This window comes from Bombus vancouverensis, chromosome 16, assembly GCF_051014615.1.
Source record: "Bombus vancouverensis nearcticus chromosome 16, iyBomVanc1_principal, whole genome shotgun sequence".
NCBI lineage: Eukaryota > Metazoa > Arthropoda > Insecta > Hymenoptera > Apidae > Bombus > Bombus vancouverensis.
Window position 1 is genome coordinate 7,554,950 of NC_134926.1, and position 24,124 is coordinate 7,579,073.

Here is a 24,124-nt window from a genome sequence, read left to right on the forward strand (position 1 = left end):
TATTGCTTAGTACCTTACACTTTGACTGTCATGGTGGTTATCGGTAACCCACCATATTTTTTAGAATGATTAAAATGAGATAAATTTTATAGATTAACAAATTTTCAACAATATAAATGACTTATTATTAGATAACATTGCCAGAAAAAAGGTGCGCAAGTACAATATAATATTTTGTAAAAGTTCAATGTTATAGTATAATATACCTCAATCTATTGCGACTTTTAAAGCATAATACATAACATTTACATGGCAGTCAATGCGTTAATGGATTAAATAAATTCTTTAAGCATGAACAACAAACTAAACATCTTTCCCTATTCAAATATCCCGCTCTGAGGACATTCGTACATTCTCCGGAATGGCGCTGCTATGTTAGTTGATCGTTGATCGGTTGGAAAAGCTAGGCCCGGTCTGGGAAGCTAGCAAAAGTCTGGGCTTTTGGCTATTCAGTTGCTAGTGGCTGGTCACAGGGTTTGTACGCGGAATTTGTCTTTAGTGCAGATGTGTATATGTGTGTGCGCGATAAGAACAAAGAATCAGGCAGCACAGAGCATATTTATGTTACACAAAAACGGACCAAAAGTACAGAACCTTATCATATATGTGTCCAACGATTCCTAAGAACAATTTCCAGTACCGATGTACTAAAATACCACCTAGTAAGAAAACTTTTTTTAATTCCTAGGGATCCCTATATAGAATCATACATACCTATATAATCACAAGTCCTATATACGATATTTCAAGGATCTCATAAATTTCCTTTTCTTTTTTCTCAGATTGGTCTCCACCTCAGTTCGTCTCTCCCTTCCCATCCTCGTTTCTCCCTACGTTGGTTGGTATTCGCTTCGTCGTTCCTCGTGGCGTGCGCGTTCCCGAAGACACTGTGGCCAGACCTTCGGCGACACTGCGGTTGTGCGACGCGGACGAGTGTGTCTCGGACAGCTAGGACGCCGGGAGACACAGGTGCAGGTGCGGGTGCATGATACACATTACATAGTAGTCGGAACGCGAGAACGTGGGTTGGAACGAGGTAGGTGCGCGTAAGTTGGCGATACGGTTCCATCAGTATCGTTAGTTACCGTGGCAGAATGGACGGTAGCACGGGTCCGCCGTCGGACGTGACGGCGATGGACAGCAGTGAGAACGACGAGAGATCGAAGACCCAACGGAACACCGACGACATCACCGCTTCTTCGTCTGCGTCGTCAGGCACGGCCACCACCTCTTCCACGTATTCTACAACAATGCAGAGCGACCAGTCAACGGAATATTGCGGTCAAGGCTCGATAAGGGCTGGCTCCACTTCTCCACTTCCTACGAACTCCTCATCGTCTTCGTCGTCATCGTTGTCGTCGTCCGCCTCCTCTACGCCGCCGCCGCCACCGCAGCCGGGGTGTGGCTGCGTCGCTGCCACCGTCCTCGAGCCCGACGAAATTACCATCAGCATCACGCCGACTACCGGTGGGCAATTCGACCTTACGGTCGACCGGACGGACACCGTTGAGAACCTCAAGAAGATCATCTCGAAGAGGTTGAAGGTCGCAAAGGAACGTATTTGTTTACTACATCGGGAAAGGTTCGTATATCGAAAGAGTATACGTGCATGTAAGAGTCCCAGAAGTCAAAATGATTTTTGGAGAATTTTGTAATTTTAGTAACAGAGTATGCGATTGATGTTTTGTTTTTTGGTAACTAGGTGGTTGAGCGCAATGGAGGTGATCAGTTTGGCTTCTAGAGGTAGTAGCATATGTAAAGTACATACTATTTTGTTAACCAGCCGAAAGTTTACTTTGGTAATTGACCGTAACTATCCCCACTAGTCCTTGCGCCTTTATAAAGAGAAGCTTCAGCATTATACATTTATCTCTTTCGTTTCTTTTGCACGCATACAACTTTCATTTTTTTGCGTGTTCGGTATTTAACTGTCCTTAAGAAAATTGTTGCAAGAAAGAATCTCTATATCTTGAGATAGGTATCGGGTATCAGTGCCTGTATCTCTGTTCATTTCACGCTGAGGCAGAATTTTTTTTATTCATGTAGACTCCTCCCTTGATAGCTGACCAGTTACCAAGGCAGTATTGTATGTACACATAATACGTGTTACTATCGCTTTGAATCGTGACCTGTTTGTCATAAATAATAGGTCTAAACGTTATATTAATTATAAATTGATTGAATATTATATATTCTATTTATTATAATACAAGAAATATTCGGATCACATGCTTTGAAATTACCGATAAATCGATGGAGCAGACGATTGATTTCGGACGATTGAATTTTTCTCACGATTTGATTTCGAAGGGAAAATTAGGTGTATGACGACCCTATGACGACCCTTCATAGGAAAAAAAAGAAAAAAAAAGAAATGGCAGGCGAACGTGTGCACACTACTGCACACGATATTGTTGGTTGAAAAGTGCGAGAGGAAGAACGAAAACAGCATTGATGCTCTGAACGAAAAAGAGAGAGTGGGCATAATACTCGTAGGCGTCGTGGGGGCCGCCGCTCGGACTGATCCTCCTCCTTCGTACAAGCACGCAAGAGAAACATGGTGGAGAGGAAGGTTGGCATACCATAGACTCGAAGTAGGAGGAGGTGGAGGTGGTGTAGTAGGTAGAATATCTCGGGAATCGCGTTCTCGTAAAGTGGAACGGTGACAGCCCTCTGCAGTGAGAGGTAGAAGAAGAAAGAGAAACAGTCGGATGGAAAAGACGACAGGATTGGCTATTCCCGTACGCAACATATCGCTGGAATTTTCTCTCTTTCTGTTTATTCCTCTTCTTGAGTTGCCTCTCCCCTTTTTCTTTCCATTTCTCGCATCTCGATTTTATATAGCAATTGTCGTTAAATTTTTTCTTCAGTTGCATCTCTAACTCTAAGAAATCACAAAGGGCTTTGAAAAGTCATATATTGTAAATTCGAATTTAAATTACTGAATAATTGAGAATCTGTATTGAGTTAGTAGCTTACAAGATGTAAGTTTTGGAAATTTCCTGATTTTAATCTTTTTCTCTTCAGGTCTATATATATATATGTATATATATATATTATTAAAGAATAGATACTACTTAAATATTTGATTTTGGTATTGCTTTGTATATTCCACATTTATTATGAATAAAGATTTCTAATATATATATATATATATCTAAGAAAGGTGTGAGGAGAACAGCAAGATTAAATATAATTGTAATTGCATGTAAAGCAATTGAGCGTTTCCAACGAAAGTATCGTATCTTTTTCAAGAGTTGTATCGATGAGAAACGAATACCCATTGCTATTTGTTCCCTTGTGCCTGCCAGGCCAGTTCCAGGCTCAGGTAGCACACGCCGGTTCTTCGCTACGTAGTTAATGTGTGTGCTCTCTCGCTTCTCCCGTCGGTGTAAATGCGACACGTGCACATTGTTAGCCCGTTCGCCGTGTGCGTCCCATTCGTCTCTTTCTGTTTCATTCTATTGCATCTTCAGTTCATGCGTATCGCATTAATTACAGAATGGACCGACGATTTTAATTTGCCTGTATTAGCGTTATTTTCCCTGTGAAACTGTCAGAATTGGTCAGTGCTCGTGTACTTTTTTCATCAAATTTGCTTTTCATCATTTTACAAATTTTCTTGTGTTTTTGTTCTATATGGTTGTTGAAAATTCATAATCTTTATCACAAATAATATTATTTTTAAGTTTGTGAATAGATTTTCTATCTAAAAGATAATACATATATCTTCTGGTTGCGACTTGGATCACGTAAAAAAACAAGGTGTAATGCAACCTTACCTTAACCGTTTTGTGCCACGATTAAGCATGTGTCATCAAGAGTCTTATACCTGTTACTCATCCTCGTTGCACAAACAAGGAGTAAACTTTTCCATCCAATTATTTTTATCATCGACTACTATTCATTTAAGAATTTTTTACCGTTACTATAAAAGAAATGTATAATTAATTACGATTTTGTAATTAGTAAGAGAAATGATAGTGGACAACGGTATCATTACAAATAGGTTTCATGACCTTAGAGAGTAACCAAGGAGAAAACAATATTTATCACATTAGCGATAAGAATGTTCTTAGTATTCCTTTACTTTATGTATTTATATATGTTCGAATTTAGACGTAATTTATTCTTAGCGCCATTCACGTAGCACGCTTTTCTCTTTTTCATTCATAGAGGTCCATACTGAAAATATAGCTAATTTGGTTTTCCTAACTATATTTTGTGTACACACATTGCTGATCATCGTGGATACTGCATTTATTATTTGAACCGCTTATTTGTCAAGGCAGTTAACGCCACTAAACACAAATTAGAGAAAATTGATAAATTACACAATATAAATAAACTGTAGATTTTTATGCATCTACAAGAAATTTCCACAAAATACACATAATACGAAAAAATATATAAGATATCTAAAATATAGTTCTTTGTACAACATTTGGTACAACAATTGTCTATCGAGTCCGGGTTTTTGATCATATTCCCAAAAATATAATGTATAAAAATCCGCAATCTAAAGCATCAATCAAATACTTTGGCATTAAAATCCAAAAAATTTTAAAATAGTGGAGTTATCCACTTTATCCTATGAACGACTTATTTATCATATGAATTGCAACCGTCTGTGTATGCTTATCCATTCAAACAAACAATTCGATTCTGTTTTTTGTCGACTCATCCGAAACCGATAAAGCTTCTCAGAAGACGTATCTATGTCGTAAAACTTCCTCCCAGTCATATGCTCATTGTTTCAAATATGTACGTTCCAGTACTTTGTCAGTTAGAATTCAAATCAAAGAATTGATACCTGGTTTTCATGAAAGAATAAGTTTAGGTTTTTGGGGCTTCAATAATAGTAATAGTTCTTTAAAAAGAGGGTACATATTTATCCGAGATGATCGTAGAAACGTATACAGGTCAAAGACTTGATCTTACCAGGATCTTCAGAAAAACCGTTAAGCCCGTTGGAGACCGCGCAAGTGGCGCCAGGGTCGCGAATATCCGCCACCCTCATACTTCCTCTTTCAATGCCGATCAATCGATAGATGTCTCTGCTCTAAATCAATTTATGAACAAGAAATCCTTTTTTACTTATTTAAGAATGCATGTTAGATCCCTCTTGCATAATTGAATTAATATTACTATTAGATTGCAGATTTTTATACAAATTCACATCTGAGAATATAATTAACAAAGTATAATCTCGGTAAAAATTGCTTTACTTATTTATTATTATAGAAAGCAGTATACTTTAGGTGTTTTATATATTTCTTCATATTATGTGCATTTTGTGCAATTTTGCACTTTCAAATTTCCTATAAGTACATAAAACTCCTCGGTCTAATTATTATTAACGAAATTTTACAAGTTACAAGTTGCAGGTTATTAACGTCAATAAATTTATTTTGCACAGTAGTAACGAGTTTGATAACGAAACAGTTTCCCGTTGTCTAGTTTCTCCCTGATTACCTTATTTGGTGTAAAATTGGGAAATTGTTAACATAAATACATAACCTACAATTCGTAACTTGTCGATTCACCATATATTGTGCAGAAGGCTGCAGGTATAATTCTTAATACAACTTGTGTAACATATAAGGAATAATCTAATCGCAGTATGAAGATGAACCTTAGGCTTTGATATTTGGATCCTCCAAGCTCTAAAATATATTTTTAAAAAATTGAGGTTTGCCTTAAGTCTCTCTAATTGATAGTGGATTCTTTACGGAGGTAGTACCGAACGAGTTCGTGGAATGTATATGCATTTGCAGAATTGAAGTCAATTATACGAACGCTGACGAAGGAATGTTGGTATTTTCGCAATCATTTCAGTGACTAGTTAATACTTTCGAACGTAAATACATACGTTTCGCCATGTTATAACGATAACAAGGAACGCTGCTTAGAAACACGTCTTACGAATAATCTATCTCCTTATTAGAAGAAGCATAGCAAATAAATTTCAATCGGGCGTTACCCCGCGTTGTATAATCCCGGTGCCGCTTCTGGACGTAACAATGGCGTAACGTTGACCTGGTCTTCGTTGTCGGTTAAGTCTTAAAAAATTCCCTAAATCTATCTCATTCCCATCTGAGGACGCAACTGGAAACAAAAATCCTACAATTCAACTTCAATTCAGTTCATTCAAAAAGTGAAAATATGGTTAGGTCAGGAATTAACTGTGGTTAAACTAGATTACTTAATTTTGAAATTTTTAACTTAATTTAATTTTATTATTGATCTGTTTCTATATAAATCTCTATATAAAATGAAATATCCTAAATTTTAGTAACCTAATATAAGATTATTATAGTCATCTATAATTCAATAATACTAGTTGGAAGGCCTAAGTGTTAATACATATTTAGACACCTGCGCATGTTACAAGGTGTGTTTTAATGAACGAATGAGGCAAATTTCTATATCTTTCTTTTGTACGTTATCTGCAATGGAAATGAATCATCAATATTCTAATTATAGCTTATTCTACAGTATATAACCTAGCTTAACCTATAATGTTTAATATATATATTTTTTTGTAAAGATTACAGGTTAAGCTATATTTTATATATATACATGTATATATGTAGTTAATTATGGAATATAATTATGAAATTTTATATATAATCATGGAAAATTCCAATTCTAATTATACGAAATATAGGAATAATGTGTTATAGGTATAAACATAATAGGTATAAACATTTTGCGGAAGGAGTTGCACAGTGTTTCTTGCGGCTGGCGACATTGCCAGTCGATATCAATTCCCTGTACGCTATTTGCGGCTTCATTCGATGTCTGTTGTGGCGATAGAGCAACTTATCGTATTGTCTAATCTCTCGGATCTTACCGCTGTGTTATCATTTTCTTGTCCCTTACTTTCAGCATGATGATTAACGCTAATGTCACGAGGTTTTTAAAGCATTGACGCCTACAATTTATGTAATTTTGCGTGGTATTGAAGTTTCTACTGATTATCGTAATTGATTACACATTCGCTTATTCGTAGATCTTACATAAAAAATAAATAGATATTCCTATGACAATAATTACATGTAATTAGCGATATGTTCTTACAGGCAGTTTTCGATGAAATATAACTTTGACCATGGGCAGAGATAAAGTTAATTATGAGAGGTCACAATAGTAAAAATGACTGCATCATACTGCCTGCGATAAGGGTAACGCCTCAGTGTTGGAATTGCCCGCAATTATCAGGCAATGTATTGCAAAACAACATATGGAGATTAAGGGGAAAAACGAGGAGTGCCCATTTTTCGTGATTTTCCACTTTATAACACATTTTATTTGTGAGAATTGGAACTGCTAAACTACCAGGATCGAGTCACAATAATTATAATGTTATTTTTAAATTAAAGTGTCTCCATAAGATAATACTAAGGATTTGGCGGATTAGATAAAAACAAAGAACTTCCACTCTGTATTGAAGTAAAACACAGATAAAAATAATTAATATTTTACTAATCATTCTTCTTTATAATATCTAAATATAATATATACTATAAGATATAAATGTCAATTTATGAACAATACAGTTAAATTTATTAAATGTTTTTTCCTTTTTAATGGGCTAAAATATTGAATCTTAATTTTCTGAATAAAACTATTTTGTGATATTCATATGTCACCCTTAATGTATAACAATTTGGCACTGATTTTATTAGCGTAAAGTTTCAATGACAAATTTAACTGGAAATTTGTGTGTTTCAGACAATTGCGTGAGGGAACGCTAGAGGAAAATCGTTTACAAGATGGCAGTCGGCTTACGCTGCTGCCGAGCGTGGAAACCGGCCTATTGGTAAGTCAATTGCATATTTTTGGCGATAAAAACCTAATAAAACTACCTAAATTACTATAGACCAACTTGTTATCTCATTGTAAATTCAATTCCTTCTTTTTATAATGCAGAAAGTAATTATGGTTTCAAAAGATCATAAAGCATAGTTTCTATGAAATAAATAGATTATTGATCACTACCATTGTCAATTACGAATGGAAGAGTAAGCTTTAGGGTCTAAGCTGTATGAGATTATTTCTGAACAGAAGTCGAATCTCGTGGGATTTTTTTTTTAAATGTTGCTTATTCTTCGCTCTACGAAGAATCCATAGAAGAAGAGTTCCCACGAAAGATAGAAAACATGTGTGGAATTGTGATCCGGATAAACGCCGTTAACTTGGTTCGTGTATCATTGGGTCACTTGGTTTCTCGGCCACCGTATCGTCAGTGCTTTATTTTCCAGTACTATTGCGTCATACTTTTCTTCGTTCATCTTGTACCATCCTTCTATTGTCGTGACACCTTACAGGTATTTCCATTGGTCACAAAGTTTCTGTAATTATTCCTTTTTATAACTGAGCAGCACCTCCAATCCAGAACCTTTATTTTTATCTTATTGCAATTTGATTATTCTATAACGTTAAATCATTTACTCAATCCTGTATTTTAAATGATTTTCATATAATTGTTCATGCGTCTTACAGTTCTACCTTCTTGTTCCCAACATCATCCCACATTCGTGAAAAGAAGAAGAAGGCTTTTTAGATTTCCTTTGGTCGATGTTCCATGAGAACGAAATCAGAAGAATCAAGCTAACCATCTCCGCTAGGTTATTCGGTTTGAATCAATAAAAACGAAGCTGGCCCGTGCATACACCGAGTGCACGCGCATACACAAAGGATACACGGTCTTTCTCTCTCATTGAAATAGTCTCTCTAGGGCTGTGCTCGAGGCACTGGCAACAGCGCTGGCACACGGGTCCTTATCGCGACCGAGACTCGTTCGCATGGCTGTCAAGGGGACCGCCCGCTCGAGTCTCGGTCACCCGCAGTCAATTTTAAAGTATACTCGTGTGTAGGGTGTGTATATGTGTGTAGCTATGCTTCGCGACCACGATCACTGCTACAGTGACTCTATACACGTCCGACGTTCTTTCGTGGGTGGTTACGAAGAAACGGGGCGAGACATACGCCGGTTTCGCACAACATAGTTGGCCAGCCTAATCGGCTCTACTCTGGCTCTTCGGATCGACACGCGCCTTACATTAGGTTGTTTAGAAAATTGGTAGTCAGAAATGAAGAAAGATCTATCTAAAATTCAATTTTCTCATCTGTAACTTCAACCCGTAAAAACACTCTTATGTGTGTATTATATGTATCGTATAAAACATTTTAAAACATTAATACGTTTTCTTTCTGGTATTTGCTCGAACGTTTTATTATTTGATAGAAATTCATGACAAAAACGCTATGAAATTTTCGACCGATCCAATATTTATTCTTTGTTTATATATAATGACTACAAAAGGTATTTGCACACCATTGTATTAATTATAGTATTTATATGCTAATTCATTAAGTTCAAGTGTATTAAATTTCATGTTATTTGTATTTTATTTTCATTTGATTACAAAAATTTAATACTGTGATAATAAAATGTGGAACCTAATAAGCAAACGCTTCATTGGAAAATAAGGGTGTTTATAAGTACTTTTTGTAGCCATTATAGTTTTGCTCTTATATATGTAGTATTCTTTGTCTATAGAATACCATATATGGTATTCCTTGTCTATATTGGCTCTCTAGGAGTATGGAGGAACATAGCTCTGTATGGTTGCACCTGTAAAAACGTAGTACTACGTTAACTGTTCATTCATGAGCACGTAGCGGTGGTTCTTGACCTTTATTTGAAAAAAACCGGTGCTATGTATTGAGGGTTCTCAACCTTTGAGATTAAAAACGTTGTATTCATCAAATAGATTATATTCTTGTTTTAGTGAAAATTAGTAACCTGGGAGAATATATGTATACATGTGTGAACTCCTGAGCTAGAGAATGAAAGGCGATATCGATCACGAAATGTAAGAACGTATATATAGCCATACTCGTTACAGACTCCTGCATAGTAGTACTGGAATGAGACTTCTTTAGACAGGTTGAAAGTTTGATAGGCGACTCCGGTAATATCTACTTGGCTAGTGGAGAAGTTTTATTGATCGACCGTGGAAATTCTGCAGAACAGAGCAGAGCTTCTCTGACGTTTCCGCGTTATTTCCAGAAGAACATATCCAAAGGGCGTTAAATGATAATTGAACAGCGCGCTAGGACCAGGTTAATATATCGTTTTTGCAGCTGGCTCGATTTAATAATCGCAGACATTGTTAAGCGAGGGTGAAGACAGCTGATCACACTGTCATGTCTTAAACCAAATTGTACCGCTTTGAATAACGAAAACCGTAAGAATGCGATGATGTCATATTTGTTCTTCCTTCGTTTCTTTCAATGAGAGAAAGAAGAGTCATAAGGTCGCATCGCGACGCGATTTTTTATCTTCCAGTCACCGATAGTCTAACCGCAATGTGATACTTGGAACGCAGAATGTTATAAAATGAATCTCCTTTGTTAAAGTCTATACCATATTGTAGAGAAATTCTGGATGAGTGTTTTGGAAAGTCGTAACGAGTGAGAGTTCCTATTTTAGTTGCCATCTCCAGATGGTTCAAACATGTACCAAAGGAAAGGTAAATTCTCAAGGTTAGGGGAAAGCAACTATATTCCAGTTGCTTTGTGAGGTTCAAAATATTAGGTTGCTTAAAAAGTTCCTAGTGAAAGTAAAGAAACATTTATGTAAGCTTTCGCAAGCTTTTATAATATTTTATTTCTTGTTTATGTCGCTCTAATAAGTTTGTAAAGACTAGGATAAATAATAATGAAGGTGTACTATATTCAGTGACTAATGGATAGAACAGAATGTTTCAGCTACGATTCAAAATTTTTTAGGCATATGACGTTCAACACTATCTTGCTAAAAACAGAAACCTGTTTTATTAACGATCCTAGATATTTCTCCTCAGTTCTCTTTAGTATTCAAATTAGAAGTAGCATTTATATAATCACTACGAACTTTAAGAACAACCCAATATTCAACAATTGGCTACAATGTAGCATTGCTCAATAATATATCTTCTGATAGACTCTACGTAAGACGCATTTAAAAGCGGTTAAGATCTATCTACACGTGTAAAGCGCGGACGTTACAACTGGAGACGCTGGTATTAACGTAATTTGTCATTTATATCGTATTAAGAATTTCTGGCAGTATCTCTGGTTGACGCGTGGTGCGTAAATCATAAATCGTAAGCGTTCCTCGTGTAACGATACCCCTACCATCGGCTGTTGCAACCCAAAGTTCTCTTTTCGAAGTGTAAATACTTTTTCCTTATCCTGCGATACGACTCACCACCACCGCAGACATGCCTGAGCAACACAACGCATGGTGGGGTAGAACCAGACTCCGGCGGAGAGGCGTCAGACACACGGGTATTTACGATTCATGGTGTACGTTCCTGGCTTGATAGCAGGTTGCGCTTCGAGCGTGGCGCCACTGGCTTCGTCGACGGTCGCTGCGGCACTCACAGTGCTCCGTGGCATTGACAGGGGTTCTCTGACCTGTAGTAATTGCAACGAGAATCCATGGGAATCCCTGCGATCCTCTAATAATAATTCGTGAATCTTTTATAGTTGAAACATAAAAGCTATCTATTTTATAAAATCATTAATAATAATTATGGAAAAAATAAGGAATGGAGATGATTAAATATATAAATTGAATCAATAATAAATTACTAAATGATTCGCTAATTGAATCTAATTGGTTAAAAAATTATTGATATAGTATTAATCTGTTTTATTTGATTAACTTCGAACTAATGGGAACTGGGTAGTTTTGTGGAAGTTTCGGAGAAAGAGAGAAACATTACGTGGTTAAGATGACGCAGGGTCCATTCATCGAAGTTTAGATTTCCCATAAAACGAATGTAAATCGAATTACCGAATATACGATGACCGTCAGTGAAAGGAAGTCCGTTAGGTGTACCGGGGGATGCCTAGCTGTGCCGTCTAGGGTCTGAGCCTCGGTTCCGCGAGGTTTCCTCTCTTCTGCAGGTCTTCTCGCGTTTCCATCTCTTGTCGTGAGCTCATCGATTCAACCTCATCTTTTGCCTGAATGAATAGGCGATACCAGCGTTATGAGATATTGGCGTTTCACTTCGTAGGCCACTTTACCAGCGGTCCCTTTCAATTCTGCCACGATTTTTCAATAGTTCGACTCGTGCAAGAGCGTATAGTTGCTCGAAAAAAGCCAGTATACTCAAAGAAAAAAAAAATATATTAGGTTTTGGATCTTCCAAAATATATTATGTAAAAGATTTATCTTTATCAACTTTGATCTATAAGATCAAAGCTGTTTGATGATGGTTATAAAATAGGATGCAAAAAGCGACTGATTCAGATGTTTGACTGCTGCTACCGGAGCCATAAAATTGGTAGAGTGGAATTGGCTAATCTGCAATGAGTTCTTGGTCGTATACGGCTTCCATCTCGGCTCTCCGACTGTTGCCTTTTATCCTGTAAAAGTATTTAAACGCCGTTTAGCGGTAAACACTTGATCGAATCGTGTCACGCATTTTTATCGGCTGTGTTACATTTCTAGTCAGTCTTTTCTTTCTGTAAGAAGTATGTATTAGGTCAGCCGACAATATTGTGACAATGGAAATAACTGTCCATATATCGCAATTTCGTTCCCAGATTAATGGAATGGGATGAATTAATAAAAATTGAATTGTGCGCTAGATTCTGATTAAGATATATTATATATTTTCAGGCACAACGACCGGAGCAGAGCGTGATGCAAGCGTTGGAGAGCTTGAATGATTCTCAGGTGAACGATTTTCTGTCCGGCAAGGCTCCCCTGAATCTCACAATGCGACTAGGGGATCACATGATGCTGATACAGCTACAACTATCTACAGTAACTCCGGCCTCGCCAACGGCCAATCAGGCGACCAGCAATACCACTGGGTTAACTATCGGTGGAAATAGTTCGAACGGGTCTAATTTACCCACTAGCCACGTATCAAGTTCCCTGCAAAGTAGGCGGTCCACTGTACTGGCTGCGCGTTCGACCAGCAGCGCCTCTGCTAAGTTACAAAATGGAGCCGCGGCTGCGAGGACATCTTCTTTGATAAGCAGTCTGGCTTCGGCGTTGCACGCAGCAGCTAGCTGCAGTACCAGCCTCTCGACAGCCACTACGACAACCAGTCCAGTCTGTTCAAGCCGCACCACAACTGCCTCCTCAATTTCATCCTCATCTTCTTACTCGCCGAGTTCACCACATTCGTCCTTCTGTGCTAGCCAAGCGCCAACCGCTCGAACTAGCAGCAGCCACGGCTCAGTGTCACCTAATGGGAACTCCAATGCTTGTCAATCTTGCCTTCTATACCACCATCATCACCACCATCACCATAATCACCACCACCACCATCATCACCACCATCATCATCATCACCACTCAAGAAACAAATCCATCAATTCGCCCAACAGTTCTCAACCTTCCTCCTCTTCATCTTCCGTGGACCACCTACAACAATCTACCTCTACTGGACATGGATGCATGGAATCAGTGCCCTACGACATAACCCCGCCAAGAAAGAAACTCTGCACCACTCACCACCATGGCCAACAATCCGCTAACAGTACAGATTCCACCAGGAGTAATGCTGTGGATGGGGATGCTAGTCCTCAGAGTCCTACCTCTTCGTTGGCTGAGCAGAATTCCAAGGCCGCAACCTTAGACACCAGGGCGCTAGCTGAAGCTTCTCGTAACTTGACGCAGAAACTTAAGCAGCTCTCCTCTGAGGTACTCACCTCGCGGGTCGACCTCGCAGAGGTATACATTGTTACCGATGCCAGTTCCCCCTGTGTACCACTATTTCGTATATACGTTAGCGCTGTGTGTTTGTTAAGATCTTAAGAGATGTGAAAAAATAAACCACCAAACGTCTTTGTGTTTTTTTAAATAATAATAAATATAAAAAATATATTGTAAAGCGCATTTTTTAGAGACTCTCTTAGGTTCTTAAATGTGTTTTCTTCTTGCTTTGTTTATTTTGTGATTAGAAGAATATCAGTTTTTTTTCTATTTTTGTGATTCTATGGTCTTTTTGTAATCGAATGCATACAGTGTAAATTCTAAGTAATGTGAAACACACAGTGAAATTAATATTAATATTTTTTATTAAATTATTAATGCAGTGAGTAACCACATACAATTTTTGGGACATAGGAAAATGCAAGACGCAGGCAAGGTGCAATAATAGAGAGTATGCATCATCATGGAAAGGGTGTATACTCTGGTACATTTAGTGGGACCTTAAATCCAGCTCTTCAAGATAGACACGGACGTCCTAAAAGAGATATAAGTACCATCATTCACATTCTTAATGATTTGCTATGTGCCACACCAGCTGCTACTGCAGGTCATTATAGGCACCATCACAGGCACTCTAGCAATCGCCAGCAGTCTTCAACTTCTTCTCCGTCCTCAACTGGAACGACAACCACAATAAATGGTGCCCCAACACCCCTTGTTGGTTGTCATGATTCCTCCAATCCTGGTTACTCTACTGGTACTCTAGAAATCCAGCTTAACCCTTTGAGTGTTTAATCCATATGTAGTATGGACATATGAAATATGCAGAAGCGCATGAATTTTTAGTTCAATTTTTAATTCATGCAAAAATATTTTATAGAAATCTTACTATTAAACTGAGGAAAGAAAAATATGTAAACAATGAAATATTGAGTTATCAAATAAGGTTTAAACATTTACTAACATAAATTATAAGCTTTGTTCTGACATTTTGCAATAATACAATTTTGTTCAATAATTTCATTATTAAAATGAAAATTAAGAAAATTATTAAATTATAAATCCATTATTCCATCTGTGTATAATCTTTGTTGTTTCTCTGCAAAAGTGTGACCTCAGAAACTCAATACCAAGAAATACTTACTGATTCGTTTGTCTAAGAGAAATTAAAACATAAATTCTATATTTAAAAATATTAATTCAAAGATATTAGAAATAATTGTATAGTAAGAAAAATTAACATCTTTCTTAACTATATCTAATTATTTTACTAAACACTCAAAGGGTAAACAAATCGACTATGACACATTAAGGAAAAGTAGATCTCTAACTTTATTATTTATAATTATAGAGGAACTGTCAAAGGAGAATGAAGCAACTAAGGGAAAGATGAGACGTCTGCGCTTAGTGATGGAACAACGACGTGCAAAGAGAAAAGCCAGAAGACAGGCAGGAGCTGCACCATATACCACACAGTGGGCGGCGGTAACACCAGATCCAGATCCAAATCATGATCCAAACACGGCCAGTACCGCCACCACAAATACAACAGAACCTCAAAACGAACCCGAGCTGCAACCTTGCAGTCCTGAACCGGTCGTAGCTTGAACCTGTCAATCGATCAATACGAAGAGTAGTAATTGTATAATGCAAATTCAGTTTTTAACTAGCGCACTGATTTATTCAAGGATAAGTGGGCAAAACTATCACTTCTCACCGCGTATACGCTTCCTTTCGCCAGGAAGAATTTCCGTTTCAACACACGTACTACATTAGCGAAAGTTTACTCTTTTTGTTTACGCGACAGAGAAAAAAAGATGAAATATCTCGAGTTATTTTAAATGCGTTTAAAACGATGGATTGGACGGATTGGACGGATTGGAAGTAGCGCGATCGTCTTCGCGGTATAAATGAAATACTGCAATGAAAACTGAGAGACCGTTGGGAAAAGCTGTAAGCTATAATTGTGCACTTGTGACATTCTACATGCATAATTTTCAGTATTGCCTATAATACGCGTACCTCCAGTCCAAATATACTATCGAAATGTTTGAGCTTTTAAAAGAATCCTGTCAATGGCAAAACTCGAACGAAAGAAAAAACTTAGCAATATTGTATAATGGAAGGACGTGCAATGTTAGGCACGGTATAGAAATTATTAAATAGAAGTTTCACAGAAAACATGTGTACGTCTTTGCTGGAAAGTTTGATGCTATATTTATTAGAGATGAAAGAGATAAAAAGTAATTAAATCATATTAAAGAATTGTTTTGGCTATTACTCAGGACTTGATCATAGCTGACAATAATTGCACTTGACGGTGCGACTGCACATACAGAAAAAATCGGCAAACGAATGGAGCTGTGGAATTCTTTATGGAAAAGGGGGAAGAAAAATAATTCGCTAGAAGAATTTTGTCGATAGAAATCTAGGGGAGTAAAAAGAAGGTCGTCACTTTGATCATTGATTACTAATTCCTGTCGGTATCGGCGTATACTCAAATTTAGTAGACACGAGTAGACAATTTTAAACTCATATACTTTCACGAATCGCAGGAAAGACTGTTACAAAAGCAATGTTACAACTGTTTACTCATAATAACACGAGAACTTCGGAACTTAGTGCAAGAAGAAGGAAGAATTCTTTCTCTTTTTTTTTTCTCTTGGCAAAAACATATTTGTCTGTCGATGAACTGGTTGAACCGTATCAAAATATACCTTTATGCAAGAAGTGCACTTTATATGATGTCACCCGTGTATTCATAGAAACTTCTCGTTATCGACGAATAGCTAGAAATAGTTCAACATACAATGAAAAAAATGTTCTTTCTCTGATTTATATGTCTCTGTGGAATAGAAAAGTATCTTTGGAAAGTGACATCGATTCCTCGTAGTTAACGTATCCATAAAATCTAACGTATAATATGGATCAACTAGTTCATACTTCGATAATTTCATATCAGTTCTGATGAATATAAAAAACGAGAATGGACTGGATTTTTAACTTGAAAATGTCGACTCGTAAGCTTGATTGCTTACACTGTTCAAGTATCGTCATAAATATCATCGCTCTCGACAAACAAGAAAGGAAGAAAAGGAAGAAAGAACTCGAAGCACGTGGATAAATGGTCCTATAGTTAGAATTAGATAATCCTATCGCATGGCTCCGGCCAGAATTCATTTAAGTTTCACTAGGTACTAAATAATATAATAATATCTGATAAAGAATAGCATATTGCGTTTAAGTTACTTAGGAGAAAAAAATATTACTATTATTATATTATTATCATTACTATCGCTACAGTTTTAAAAGCTGGCTCAATATTGTAACATATGATTATTGAATTTTATCGAGTACCAAAATAAATAAGATTGCTTGCTAAACTAAGAAAAAAAATGAACGAAGTCCATCTTTAAGTCTTGTTTGAATGTGGCATCATCTGTTGAGTGTTTGTTATTATTGTTATCATTGTTTATTGCCTGTGTAAAGAAAAAAAGGAAAGGAATCGCCGATGCTGTTTTGTTCTACATTTATTATATTGATTATTATTAATTTCTAAGTTAAAACGTGTTTTTTGGAAATATATGTTTCGTTTTAGTTTGTAAGACTATATATAAATATGATTTAAGAAAAGCCTTGAAGAAGGAAAATATTAAATTGATTAAAGTTATTCATTTTGAAATTGTTTATTTAAATAATGTCTTGAATCACGTAAAATTGTAGAAATTTATTATCGACGCTTAAAAAGCTACGCTATCATAGTTCATATAATATAATGAATTGTAGTTACGCGCAACACAGACTTCGTGACAATACAACTATTATTATAAAAAAAGAGACAAGGAAAATTATTGTTTTCTTTTTTAGTAAATTGAATTATTAATACAAATGTTATGTCAGCTGTAAAGTCCCAAATTAAATTTCTAAAATGCAATGATGATATAGAAATTGTGTCGTTTCTTTGAAGAAATCTGTAAAATGTATAATTGGTACAATGGTATATTTTTATGGTTATATATCTAAGGAGTTCTGCGCTTGGACCACTATAGTTTAATCAGAAGTAATGATATGCCAACTTTAGCAATAGTATCGCACATTCTTTGAGAGGATTTTTTCGTATAAATATTATCAATATACTTTTGTTCTATAAAACGATTTGTTCTATTCAGTACTATTAGTGGCACATGTTTTACAATGGACAGCTACCTTTGTCAATTAATCTTTATTATTCTCATTTTATTATTCATATAATCACAAAAGGACTTTATAAATTAATAAGTATAATTTTTTATATTAATTTTGGCTAGAAGCAATATCCTTTGATATCGACTTTTATATATATATATATATATATATATAAAATTATATATATATAATGTGTGTACGTATGTGTGTGTGTGTACTAAATTTTCATACTACTACTAATGTCACATCAACATTACATACAAAATAATAGAAACAGTACATACTCTCTACAATTAATAATAATATACATTGTATATTATGGAAAAGTATTTACGATATGTATGAAAATTTGCAAGTTCATTTACATGAATCTCCATTATACTTAATGGCGTTGTGTTGTTATTCAGTCAAATATGTATTATTAACAAAAAAGAGAATCCCAAAATATTCATCAGAAGTGTAGAGGATATGTATCCTATTTCTATGAACTTTTTGGAATGCTCAATGATGGTTTGATTCCATATCTATAGTACAGAAGAAGGAGGTTTTTACAAAATGCTTATTTTTAACTAATGATAAAAAATGGACGGGATACAACGGGCAAAGTGTCGTTTGTAATCTGAGAAAGAGAAGCACGTGATTATTTTGTTGAAAATAACTACAAATTCGACAAGAAAAAACTGTAAATGTGACACTCACCCACATGACTTCCAAATTTTATTTTTATTTATGGCACGACATTGGTGCGGTTATGGAGACTTGATTAAACATATTTTATTTAAAAAAGGGGATATTGTATATTTTGGCAGTTGTAATTCAGTATTTCATTTTACATGCCAATAATATCACGTATTTAACGTACGAATATTAGGAAGCAAAATAGTCTAAGAGGGCGAACAAACGTTTTCAACTTGATTGTCTAATACAAATTAATCTTTTTCGTAATAACTTTGCGACACATGTGACAGGTTTTCAAAGGAGCAGCGCAATGCTCGCAGGCCCCATGACCACATAAGAAGGCGACATTTCGACGGCGTTCCATGCAAATGCTACACATATTAGCTTCCTCCAGATCGGCCACTCTTGTTTCCAAATAACGCAAACGTTCTAAATCCTTATCTTTCTCTCTTTCCTTACCCTGATGATCCTCTTCCTTCTTCCTCTCATCCAATACATTATCTTTCACATTCTCTTCCTGTTTCGTTAAAGGAATATCTCCCGTTGCTTGACCATCTATAACAAATCACAACATAGTAAATTAATAACTTTTATAGGAATATAGAACATATCATTATTATTTTTTAAATTTATTTATTTATTTATTTATTTTTAGCATTATGATGTTTCCTCAACCTGAATTCTACAATTTTATGAAATTTAAAGAAATTGAAGTTAATATAACATTATTACTTGATCATATTAACATATTACTTGATCCTTAATGAGTTGAAGATAATATTTATATAGAGTACCTTGATTAGCTTTCGTTTTGGCAATTCCATGACCACATTGTGCACAATTGATAACAACACTGCTGCCCGGATTAAATCTATTTCCATCTTTCATCGCGTTTGTCACTATACCTAAGCAACTGTGACATTCAGAAGCGTCACCAGAACCTGGAATACATTTTCTCGTTCCACGCACGACTTCCGATTGTAACGCTGTGTCTATCTGATATATGGAAGGCTGAGAAGCAGGAGTATTTTCTATTCTGTAACAAGTTCATATAAAAATAAATTAGATTTGTATATATGTTATACAATCTCATAATCAATCATCAAGTTACTTACTCTAATTGAGTACTCTGACTTTGGTATTGGTAACACCGTAGCAAGTCGGTATGCGGGGCTAATTGGGAATCAGCTTCGAGAAGATCCAATGGCGTCTTGTTCTTTGAATTCTTCACATGTTTCAGTAGTGTACAACTCCTGTCCACACTTACTAGGAAACAAGCTAACGCGAGTTCTGTCTTCGCGCCTTGGCGAGCCAAATTTTGCCATATCTATAGTAAGCATTATTCGAATAACGTAACTAATAAAAAGAAAATTAGAAAGGAAAAACTCAAATAATAATGGATTGTGAGATATTTATTAATAATTAATAATTAATAATCTATAGAACTTAAATAGATAGTGGGAAACCTATTAATAATTATTAATCTAGGAAACATAACATACCGCGTAGATAAGGGGAGAATCCCGACAACTTTCAGGCGTAGGAACCACGTTACTCTGATTGGGACTCTTCACTATAGCAATATGTAGCACCGTATCTCCATCTGCATCCGTGCTAGCAATGTCAGCATTATGATGTACAAGAAACTCCACTAAAGCCCAATGTCCTTGCGAAGTGGCAAGATGCAAAGGGGTCTGTCGGCGATTGTTCCGCAAATCTACTTTCGCATTTCCACCAGTCGGAGAAAGAAGCATGGCGGCTACGTCTTTATGGCCGTTCAAGGCTGCAAGATGCAATGCCGCAAAACCATCTTCTTTTTTAACATCTACAAGATGTCTTGCTCGTGCCACTAATCTTTCTGTTGCACTGTACCAAAGGATGCACATATACTTTCGTAATTAAGTCTCCAGAAGTTTCGTTGCCGAAAAATCTAGTATACTTACTGAGCATTACCCTTCAAGGCAGCATGATGTAACACATTGAAGCCTCGTTTGTTTCTCAAGGTGAAATCCACCCTATCGCACGAACAAAGAGCATCGATTATATCCAGTGCATCTTTCCCGATGGCATCGTGCAATGCTGTGTCTCCGTACGAGTCTTGCAGATTAACGTCGCAATGGTGACGTAATAATACTTTAACACACTGAGCATGTTGTTTGTTCACGGCAACGTGCAGCGCGCTACATTTCCCATTGTTCACAGCGTTAATTGCTGCGCCACGTGATAGAAGTAGCTCCATTATTTCCGGTTGATTGCTATGATATGAAACAAGAAAACTCTTAAAAATATAATTTTGAAATTTATATGATTATTTTAGATTGAATTGATTTCGGAACAAACCCAAAAGCAGCATAGTGAAGAGGCGTGTCTCCGTCCTCGTCTACAGCTCGTAAAGAAGCTCCAGCATCCAGGAGAAGAATACAGAGATCCTTTTGTCCTTGATGAGCCGCCACTTGAAGACAGGTCTTTTTACCACCTCCTGGGCCGCCAGCTCTTGCATCTACTCTACCAGGATACTTTTTGAGAAATTCTTGAACTGCAGAGACTCCAGCCTCACCTCTGGCTGCATCTCTTAATAATTTTTCAACCTCTGTGTCCACACCTTCAGCTATATAAGCAATAATAAATTGACAATACTTATACATACGCATATATTTAAATAATCTGTGATTAATGGAAGTGTACTTGTCCAATCTCGACTTCTATTCGCTTCATCCTGTAGAGCAACAGTTTCAGTTCCAGGAGGAACGGATGTGACGCTTAAAGGATTGAACGTCCATGTATGACCATCTAAAGCTACTCTTAAATCTCCGTCAGAATATATTTTGATTACTTTCCCGGTTTTTCCTAGAGCCTACAAATATTCTTACTATAAAGTTTAGTGACTATTAGAAAATCAATAAACTTACATTTTTCATCACGTCTATCCATTCTCCATGACCTCGTTGATAGAGTTTAACCGCGGATAAGTCAGTTTTCACTCTAACTATGTCGCCTAAAGAAAAACTGCCTTTGCTGGTGACTTTTGTTAATGCGCCCGGGTGAAATGTCCATCTGTTGTTGCACCCCTCAAATTGTACACGTATATCTCCCTTATCTGTGATACGGTGAACTCTGCCGATCTTTCCTATATATTCGGCCATGCGTGGATTCCAACCACCGTGACCTTCTTGCATCTCTTTGAGTGTCTCTACTGCAACCAATACTTTTATTTTGTCCCCAACGTTGAAAGTTGAGTGGCGTGGACTAGATACAGCAAAAGGAACACCATTCCTTGTCGGTGTTACGTTGGCTCCGTTGTCCGGTACGGTCATTATCGGTTGTCCAAGGAGTGGGAGGTGCTCCTTATAGTATGTGCCAGCCATAGCTTCCTCCACATAACATAAATCTACGCAACCCTTGTACCCGAGTCGGTAAACGTTTGTGCTGCCTTTAGACCATGATACAGTGGCCACTGAACGACTACTTTCGTTATCCCATCCACGTATATCCATGACTCTGCCAGTTTTTCCTAAGTGCCAAATATATTGTGTATCTAAGATTTCCTTATTACAATGTTGTTATGAATACATATTTATACAAATGTGGATATTTATGCAAATTCATATTTTTACAAAGATAATTAGAAAAATGGAATCTAGGAAGAAAATTGGTTTAGGTACTGAATATCATAATGAATATCATGCTTTGAATATTTTATATATTTCTGCATGTTACTGTGTATCTTTGCACTTTCAAATTTCCTAACAGTGCATAAACATTCACAATGTAGTTATAAGCATAAATATGTGATACCTCTTCCTCCATCTTGATTTCCCCATTCCCAATCAGGACCGCGAATAACTTTGGCCCCTATAAATATTCCTTTTAAAGGAATCTTGGTGCAGCCTTCTCTGGGATTCAATTGAACTCTATATATCAAATAATTAAGTTTATAAGGTGGCTTGTATATCTAATCAAATAAGAATGTAATCTTGAAAAAACTTACCCCACGGAGTTGGCTGTTTGATATCTTTCAAAACAATGGCTCAGATCATGTACTTCAGCCATGTAGCACTGAGTACATAAATCATAGTCACAACATTGCATGCATTTCCATCTAATACCAATTATCCCATGTCTTTTACATCCATCACATATGATATTTGCATGCTTAACTCCTGTGGCTGCATTATCGAATACCAAAAGGTCATAAGCTCCCTGGTATCCAATTCTATAATTGCTTCTGGATCCATGGTCCCATTGAACAATGACAGTTTTATCTGGTGTCCTATCTGATGGATTTGGACTGGAAGCAGAGTTGCCAAAGGAGGGAGGTTTGCCAATTTCTACGACTGTTCCTGCATGACCTTCTCCACCATCTTGGTCATCCCACTTCCAATCCTGTCCACGAACTACCCTCAAGCCAACTTCTAACATCTCCAAGTACACGTGATACTATATGTGACCCTCTAAAAAATTAATAAAGTGCAAGTTGTTTTATAAAGAATATACATTCATCATGCAAGATTAAATATTCATTGCATTGAAGAATCCTATCATATAACTGTAGTTTCTCTACACTCAATTCATTTTTATGAAATTTTAAATCTGCAATAACACATTATATTTTGAAGCAGTTAAATAATATGTTACACTAATTTAAACTTATTATTGTTCAGAATGCAACTCATATTTTTTTACCATACTTTTCAAATTATATATGTCATTACTCAAATTTTTTAGAGAATAGAAACTTATGAAAGGAATCATTATTTATTCATTTGTATAGGAAACTTCGCTCGGTGCATGGAAAATTCCAGTGTGTCATTGCAATAAGATAAATTGCATGTTTTTGAAAAAGGAAAGAAACAATTGGAAATCGTATACATTCGGGTTGCAAGCATACGCACGTACCTGAAACGGTCAAACCTAGTACAATATATTTTATGAATCATATGCACGCGTGTGATTTTTCACGTAGCTTGGTGAATCTCGAATAGCGAGTAAATGCAACGAGACGAACGCGTACGAAAGAACTCGGCGACGATTTCTCGTATTCGACAACATCATTAGCAAGGACCACGAAGGTTCATTTCGATATCAATCTGCGTCCGTGTCAACGATCGTAACCTCATAACTCGGGGGCTAGTCGAAGGCGCCTCTTTCGAGTGATCGCCGAGGCTAATGGAAAACTAGCGAGACAGGCATTTTTTCTAAACTATATCTGTGGCATACCAAATGTGAGATTTTTTGAAAGATGTCTACGTATTTTTATGCATTTATGAGAAATGTAAAAAAATGTATAAAATATTTAGAGCATGGCATTTGTTATAATGTTTACAGAGGGGAACAAATCTCTTCTTAGGTTCTACTTCTTTAGTTGTGTTTCTAAAAATTTTAATTTGCATAAACTAGATTATGGATTCTTATACATTTATAGGAAATTCAAAACTGCGAACATGCACAAAACGCATATAATATACAAAAAATATATAAAATATCTGAAGTAGAGTATTTGTTCTAATATTCAGCGAGTAAAACAAATCT

The 24,124-nt window shown here is 36.4% G+C and overlaps 2 protein-coding genes across 4 annotated transcripts; one reads left to right on the forward strand and one right to left on the reverse strand.

The window, feature by feature from the left end:
• The first annotated feature begins 428 nt into the window (after positions 1 to 428).
• Positions 429 to 17,402, forward strand: LOC117161246 (midnolin-A). 3 transcript variants are annotated; one of them, XM_033342633.2, is made up of 6 exons: positions 429 to 662; positions 783 to 1,582; positions 7,738 to 7,825; positions 12,686 to 13,750; positions 14,147 to 14,489; positions 15,084 to 17,402. In XM_033342633.2, the coding sequence occupies exons 2-6, from the start codon at positions 1,095 to 1,097 to the stop codon at positions 15,338 to 15,340; spliced, it is 2,241 nt and encodes a 746-aa protein (XP_033198524.1). In that variant the 5' UTR covers positions 429 to 662; positions 783 to 1,094; the 3' UTR covers positions 15,341 to 17,402. The 3 variants fall into 3 exon arrangements, with proteins under 3 accessions (XP_033198524.1, XP_076481659.1, XP_076481660.1); XM_076625544.1 differs by having other exon boundaries at positions 429 to 1,582; XM_076625545.1 differs by having other exon boundaries at positions 432 to 1,582; positions 12,686 to 13,720.
• mib2 (E3 ubiquitin-protein ligase mind bomb 2) lies at positions 17,400 to 23,779 on the reverse strand. The gene is made up of 11 exons (XM_076625541.1): positions 23,492 to 23,779; positions 22,584 to 23,046; positions 22,391 to 22,506; positions 21,505 to 22,106; positions 21,281 to 21,449; positions 20,936 to 21,203; positions 20,539 to 20,850; positions 20,098 to 20,461; positions 19,711 to 19,922; positions 19,390 to 19,631; positions 17,400 to 19,150 (listed from the first exon to the last, which is right to left on the reverse strand). The coding sequence occupies exons 2-11, from the start codon at positions 23,012 to 23,014 to the stop codon at positions 18,837 to 18,839; spliced, it is 3,030 nt and encodes a 1,009-aa protein (XP_076481656.1). The 5' UTR covers positions 23,015 to 23,046; positions 23,492 to 23,779; the 3' UTR covers positions 17,400 to 18,836.
• Between the last annotated feature and the right edge of the window lie 345 nt (positions 23,780 to 24,124).

Excerpts from the sequence above, each read along its gene's own strand:
- LOC117161246 (XM_076625544.1), top strand. The coding sequence starts at position 1,095 with ATGGACGGTAGCACGGGTCCGCCGTCGGACGTGACGGCGATGGACAGC. Across the intron at positions 13,751-14,146 it reads CGCGGGTCGACCTCGCAGAG|GAAAATGCAAGACGCAGGCA; the intron begins GTATACATTGTT and ends TTTGGGACATAG. Across the intron at positions 14,490-15,083 it reads CAATCCTGGTTACTCTACTG|AGGAACTGTCAAAGGAGAAT; the intron begins GTACTCTAGAAA and ends TTATAATTATAG.
- mib2 (XM_076625541.1), bottom strand. The coding sequence starts at position 23,014 with ATGTTAGAAGTTGGCTTGAGGGTAGTTCGTGGACAGGATTGGAAGTGG. Across the intron at positions 19,923-20,097 it reads ATTCTCCCCTTATCTACGCG|ATATGGCAAAATTTGGCTCG; the intron begins GTATGTTATGTT and ends TGCTTACTATAG. Across the intron at positions 19,151-19,389 it reads CAAAACGAAAGCTAATCAAG|ATGGTCAAGCAACGGGAGAT; the intron begins GTACTCTATATA and ends GATTTGTTATAG.